Source organism: Mandrillus leucophaeus, unplaced genomic scaffold (assembly GCF_000951045.1).
Source record: "Mandrillus leucophaeus isolate KB7577 unplaced genomic scaffold, Mleu.le_1.0 Scaffold8, whole genome shotgun sequence".
Taxonomy (NCBI): Eukaryota; Metazoa; Chordata; class Mammalia; order Primates; family Cercopithecidae; genus Mandrillus; species Mandrillus leucophaeus.
In genome coordinates, this window is record NW_012108696.1 from 4,135,006 (window position 1) to 4,141,597 (window position 6,592).

A 6,592-nucleotide genomic window follows, 5' to 3' on the forward strand; every position below is an offset into this window, starting at 1 on the left:
TCAAAAAAAAAAAAAAAAAAACATTAGGCTGTAATCATTTTACTGCCAGAGCTAAAGTCAAGGGACATGGTGACATTATAGACAGCTGTGATACCAGTGGGCTGGGGGAGGTCCTCAAATGCCGGTGGGACCTCGAACCCAGCCATTGTCCAAGCTCTTGACACCATCGAGAGTGAATTCAAGAAACAAGTCAGAAAATAGTGAAAGTGGGCCAGGCATGGTGGCTCACGCCTGTAATCCCAGCACTTGGGGAGGCCGAGGTGAGCGGATCACAAGGTCAGGAGTTCGAGGCCATCCTGGGTAACACGGTGAAACCCCGTCTCTACTAAAAAATACAAAAAATTAGCAGAGTATGGTGGTGGGTGCCTGTAGTCCCAGCTACTTGGGAGGCTGAGACAGGAGAATGGCGTGAACCCAGGAGGCGGAGCTTGCAGTGAGCCAAGATCGCATCACTGCACTCCAGCCTGGGCCACAGAGTGAGACTACGTTTAAAAAAAAAACAAAAAAAACTGAAAGTACTGAGGTTTATGGCAAATAAAAGTACTTGCATTGCAAAATGCACATTCAAGGAGAGGGAGTGCAGGAGTACTCGAAAGATAGCGTCATGCACAAATGGAGTTTGGGGACCTTTATGGGTCCAAGGGGTGGAATATTCATCTAAATCCCTAGAAAATTGGCTGAGCACAGTGGTTCACAACTGTAATCTCAGCACTCTGAGAAGCTGAGGTGGGCAGATTGCTTGAGGCCAGAAATTCGAGACCAGCCTGGACAACATGACAAAACCTGCCTCTTAAAACTACAAAAATTAGCCAGGTGTGGTGGCACATGCCTGGAAAGTAGTGAGTCTCAACTCACTGCAACCTCTGCCTCCCAAGCTCAAGTGATTCTCGTGCCTTGGCCACCCAAGTAGCTGGCATTACAGGCATGCACCACCATGCCTGGCTAATTTTTTTTAACAAAGTGCCCCAAACTGAGTGTCTGAAACAACAGAAACGTATTGTCTCACAATTCTAGAGGCCAGATTTCTGAGATGAAGGTGTGGGTAGTGAGGTTGCAGCGAGCCAAGATCGCACTACTGCATTCCAGCCTGGGCAACAGAGTGAGACTCCGTCTCAAAAAATAATAATAATAGGCCAGGCATGGTGGTTCACGCTTGTAATCCCAGCACTTCGGGAGGCCAAGGCGGGCGGATTGCCTGAAGTCGGGAGTTCGGGACCAGCCTGACCAACATGGAGAAACTCTGTCTCTACTAAAAATACAAAAGTAGCTAGGCGTGGTGGTGCATGCCTCTAATCCCAGCTACTTGGGAGGCTGAAGCAGAATTGTTTGAACCCAGGAGGCAGAGGTTGCAGTGAGCCGAGCCTGGCCAAGAACAGCAAAACTTCATCTCAAAAACAAAAACAAAACAAAATAATAATAAAAAAAATAAGATGGGGCCAGGTGCGGTGGCTCATGACTGTAATCCCAGCACTTTGAGAAACTGAGAGAGGATTGTTTGAGCCCAGGAGTTTGAGATCAGCCTCAGAAACACAGTAGAACCCCATCTCTACAAAACATTAAAAAATAAAATTAGCTAGGCATGGTGGTGTTCACCTGTAGTCCCAGTTATTTGGAAGGCTGAGGTGGGAGGATGGTTTGAGCCTAGGAGGTCGAGGTTGCAGTGAGCTGTGATTGTGCCAGCGCACTCCAGCCTGCTGACAGAGTAAGACTGTGTCTCCAGAAAAAAAAAGAAAAGAAAAGAAAAGAAAAAACAAACAAAAAAACAAAAAACAATGGACAGAACAAAAATAGCAGGACAGATGTGTGATAATACATACTAAAATGCTAGCAGTTGTAGAATCTAGGTGTTGGGTAAGAAAGTGCTTGGTATACAATCCTTTCGACTTATTAAAATTTTTTTTGGGGGGGAATGAAAAAATAAATAAAGAGAAAGGAAGCTTGTCTTGCCAGTGTTGACCACATAACTTCACCCTAAAAGGGGATTAATTCAACTCTCAGCACCTTAGGTCCAAAAAGACACCAACCGCCCCCTATCCAAAGTTGTTAAATAAATTAAAACATTTGCCACCAACTCTGGTAACTATTTGCAGTTACTCCCAGGCTGTGGACCACCTGTCGAGATGGAGAAGTCCTTCTGAGGCTATCCAAACATGGACCGGGCCATGAGACCCCGATGACCATCCCTGAATTTTTTCGAGAGTCAGTCAACCGATTTGGAATTTATCCAGCCCTTGCATCCCTGAATGGCAAAAAATGGGAAGTTCTGAATTTCAACCAGTACTACGAGGCTTGTCGGAAGGCTGCAAAATCCTTGATCAAGGTAAGATCCATTCATTCATTCTCCTTTGTTCAACCATTCATTCTGAATAGGTAATACACGTACATATATGTGGTACAAAATTCACAGGGCACCAAAAGATACAAAGGTTAATTGGTGAAAAATTTCCCTCTGATTCATGAGCCTCAGACATCTAGTTCCTCTCCAAGGAAGCAGCCACCATTGTCAGTTTTTTGTGTGTCCTTTTGAGAACTAGATTATGTATATATACATAAAATACAATTTTTATATATGCAAAATTTTACACACATAATAGCCTATTACACCCATGGTTCTGTATCTTGCATTTGTCCCTAACATACTATATCTATGTATTAGTTAGTTGCTGCTGCATAACAAATTATCCCAAAACATACTGACTTGAAATGACAAACATTTATCATCTCACAATTTCTGTGGATTGAGAATTTAGGAGCTACTTTGAAATTGGGTGGTTCTGGCTCCAGGTCTCTCATGAGGTTGCAGCCAAGTTATCAGCTGGGGCTGTCTCATCTGAAGGCTCAACCAGGGCTGGAGGCTTTACTTCCAAACTTACTTACCTAGAAGACTGGTTGTTGGCAGGAAGTCTCAGCACCTCATTCCATGGCCTTCTCCACAGAATTGCTTGAGTGTCTTCACAGCATGGTTGCCACTCCCCCCTAGAATGAATGAAGTAAAAGAAAGAGGGAAAAAGGCTGGGGTCAGTGGCTCATGTCTGTAATCCTAGGGCTTTGGGACATTGAGGCAGGAGGATCACTGAGCCCAGGAGTTCAAGACCAGCCTGGGCAACATAGACCCCAGTCTCAACAAAAAATTTTAAAATTAGCTAGATGCAGTGGCACATGCCTGTAGATCCAACTATCGGGAGGCTGAGGTGGGAGGATCACTTGAGCCTGGGAGGTTGAGGCTGCAGTGACCTGTGATTGCACCATTGCACTCCAGCCTGGGCAACAGAGTGAGATCGTGTCTTAAAGAAAAAAAAGAGAGAGAACCATGTGTTTGGGCTGGGTTTCTTCTTGGTGGCCCCACCCTCATACTATGTCGCTGTGGCTAGTTCATCTCTCCTGAAAAATGGTCTCCTTTAGCCATATTCTTAGTTTCATGGAGTTGAAGGTCCCTCTCCCCCTCTAAATCTTGGTAGACCTGACCAAGCATGGTGGCTCATGCCTGTAATCCCAGCACTTTGGGAAGCCAAGTTCGGCCAATCAAGGTCAAGAGGTCGAGAGTTTGAGACCAGCCTAGCCCACATGGTGAAACTCCATCTATACTAAAAATACAAAAGTTAGCCAGGTGTGGTGGTGCACGCCTGTAATCCCAGCTACTCAGGAGGCTGAGGCAGGAGGATTGCTTGAACCCAGGAGGCAGAGGTTGCAGTGAGCCGAGATCGTGTCATTGCACTCCAGCCTGGGTGAAACTCCGTCTCATAAAACAAACAAACAAAAACAAAACTTGGAGACCAAAGTGAAAACAAAACCAAAAAGGAAAACAAACAAAACTACCTGCAGCTCCAAGTAGAAATTAATCAGTGTAATTATTATTAATAGGCATTCATAAAAACACACTCTATCCACAATAAAGCCAGCCTTTTGGTCACTGAAACACTTGGCATCTCATCCTGAGGTACCAGCAGGCAAATGTCTTCCAAATGGTTCCTTTTCCCCCAAGAACAGCAGATCATTGCCAGCCGTGATCCCGTATGACTAAAAGAGTCGACAATGTTGGTTGGCAGTACCCAGAACAAAGAGGGAGTTTTCCCCTAAGGATGCTTGCTTTTGTTTCTGAGTTTCCTGGTTTATTCTCAGCCACACTCAGGACAAGTCTGTACCTTTACATGTGCAATTTTTTTTTTTTTTTGAGATAGAGTCTCACTCTGTTGCCCAGGCTGGAGTGCAGTGGTGTGATCTTGGCTCACTGGATCCAAGGCTCACTGGAGCCTCCGCCTCCAGGTTCAAGCAATTCTCCTGCCTCAGCTTCCCAAGTAGTTGGGACTACAGGTGCATACTGCCACACCTGGCTAATTTTTTGTATTTTTAATAGGACGGGGTTTCACCATGTGGGCCAGGCTGGTCTCGAACTCCTGACCTAAGAGATCCACCCGCCTCAGCCTCCCAAAGTACTGGGATTACAGGTGTGAACCACCACACCCGGCCCTACAAAAATAAATTTTTTAAAAATTAGACTCCGTGGAGCAGGCCCATAGTCCCAGCTACTCAGGAGGCTGAGGTGGGAGGATTGATGGAGCCTAGAAAGTCGAAGCTGCAGTGAGCTGTGATCACCCACTGCACTCCAGCCTGGGCAAAAGAGCAAGACCCTGTTTCTTTTTCTTTTTTTTGTCGCCCAGGCTAGAGTGTAATGGCACAATCTGGGTTCATTGCAACCTCTGCCTCCCGGGTTCAAGCAATTCTCCTGCCTCAGCCTCCCAAGTTGCTGGAATTACAGGCATGTGCCACCATGTCCAGCTAATTTTCTGTATTTTTAGTAGAGATGGGGTTTTCACCATGTAGGCCAGGCTGGTCTCGAATTCCTGACCTCAGGTGATCCACCCGCCTCGGCTTCCCAAAGGGCTGGGATTACAGGCGTGAGCTACCATGCCCGACCTACATATGCAACTTATCACCACTATCTGATATCATTCCTTGAATACTTTCATTAAAAATAAAAATACGGCCAGGCACGGTGGCTCATGCTTGGAATCCCAGCACTTTGGGAGGCTGAGGTGGGCAGATCACGAGTTCAGGAGATAGAGACCATCGTGGCTAACACGGTGAAACCCCGTCTCTACTAAAAATACAAAAAATTACCCGGGCGTGGTGGTGGGCGCCTGTAGTTCCAGCTACTCAGGAGGCTGAGGCAGGAGGATGGCGTGAACCCGGGAGGCAGAGCTTGCAGTGAGTCGAGATCGCGCCACTGCACTCCAGCCTGGGCGACAGAGCAAGACTCCGTCTCAAAAAAACCCCAAAAAGCAAACAAACAAAAAACAATATTACACCTCAGATTTTAGGCTCGACGCTGTCTCCCACTCCATGTGGCTACTTTTGCTTTGTTTTGAAACAGGGTCTCACTCTGTTGCCCAGGATGGAGTGCAGTGGTACAGTCATAGCTCACTGCAGCCTCGAACTCCAGGGCTCAAGTGATCCTCCTGCCTCAGTTACCCAAGTCGCCGGGACGACAAGGGTGAACCACCATGCCTGGCGAACTTTTCTACTCTTTTGTAAAGACAGGGGTCTCACTGTGTTGCCCAGGCTGGTCTTGAACTTCTGACCTCAAGTAATTCTCTCACCTCAGCCTCCCAAAGTGCTGGGATTACAGGTGTGAGCCACCGCGCCCAGCCTCCGTGTGACTACATTTGACTCTGACGTCACATATCCTAATGATGTAACATCTCCGTGTTCACGCTTTGTTTTTCTGGTTTTTTCCTTCCCAGCTGGGCTTGGAGCGTTTCCACGGAGTTGGCATCCTGGGGTTTAACTCTGCGGAGTGGTTTATCACTGCTGTTGGCGCCATCCTAGCCGGGTAAGGTCCTTGGCTTGGTTCACGGTGAGGATTAAGGAGCCGCTACCCTGGGCCTGGGACCCCTGGGCTTGTTCGGTGTGAGATGCAAACAGGAATTTTGGATGAACGCCCTGGTTAGCAGGCAGGATAGATACACGAACACATTATTCTGATCACAGGTCATACGCAATAACACCCATTAGACCAGCGGTCTCAGACCTCTCGGTTTTCTTCAGCTGCAGAACTTTTTGCAGACAAAATAATAATCACAGCATTTAGAGGCTTCTGATTATGTGCAGAAGCATTGTGCTCCGTGTGTACGATCCTGGAAGACCTCACGACAGCAATGTGAAGTGGGTCCTATCATCTCCTATCTACAGATGAGGGAACTGAGGCTCATACGGCCAGTGGGCAGTAGAGTCAGCACTCTGCTCTAAAAATAAAAATTCAAAAAAAAATTTAAAAATCCACAAAATGGCCAGGCACGGTGGCTCATGCCTGTAATCCCAGCACTTTGGGAAGCCAAGGTGGGCAGATCACAGATCACCTGAGGTCAGGAGTTAGAGACCAGCCTGGCCAACATGGCGAAATCCCATCTCTACTAAAAAAAATACAAAAATTAGCTGGGTGTGGTGGTGGGTGCCTGCAATCCCTGCTACTTGGGAGGCTGAGGCAGGAGAATTGCTTTAACCCGGGAGGTGGAGGTTGCAATGAGCCAAGATCATGCCACTTCACTCCAGCCTGGGTGACAGAGCAAGACTCTGTCTCAAACAAACAAACAAA

At 47.0% G+C, this 6,592-nt stretch overlaps 1 protein-coding gene across 1 annotated transcript in view; it reads left to right on the plus strand.

Moving 5' to 3' along the window:
• Nucleotides 1-6,592, plus strand: part of ACSBG2 (acyl-CoA synthetase bubblegum family member 2) — an 84,111-nt gene that overhangs the window by 12,903 nt on the left and 64,616 nt on the right. The window contains exons 3-4 of the mRNA XM_011967480.1: nt 2,091-2,320; nt 5,742-5,830. Coding sequence (XP_011822870.1) covers nt 2,091-2,320; nt 5,742-5,830 — 319 coding nt within the window. The remainder of the gene's footprint in view (nt 1-2,090; nt 2,321-5,741; nt 5,831-6,592) is intronic.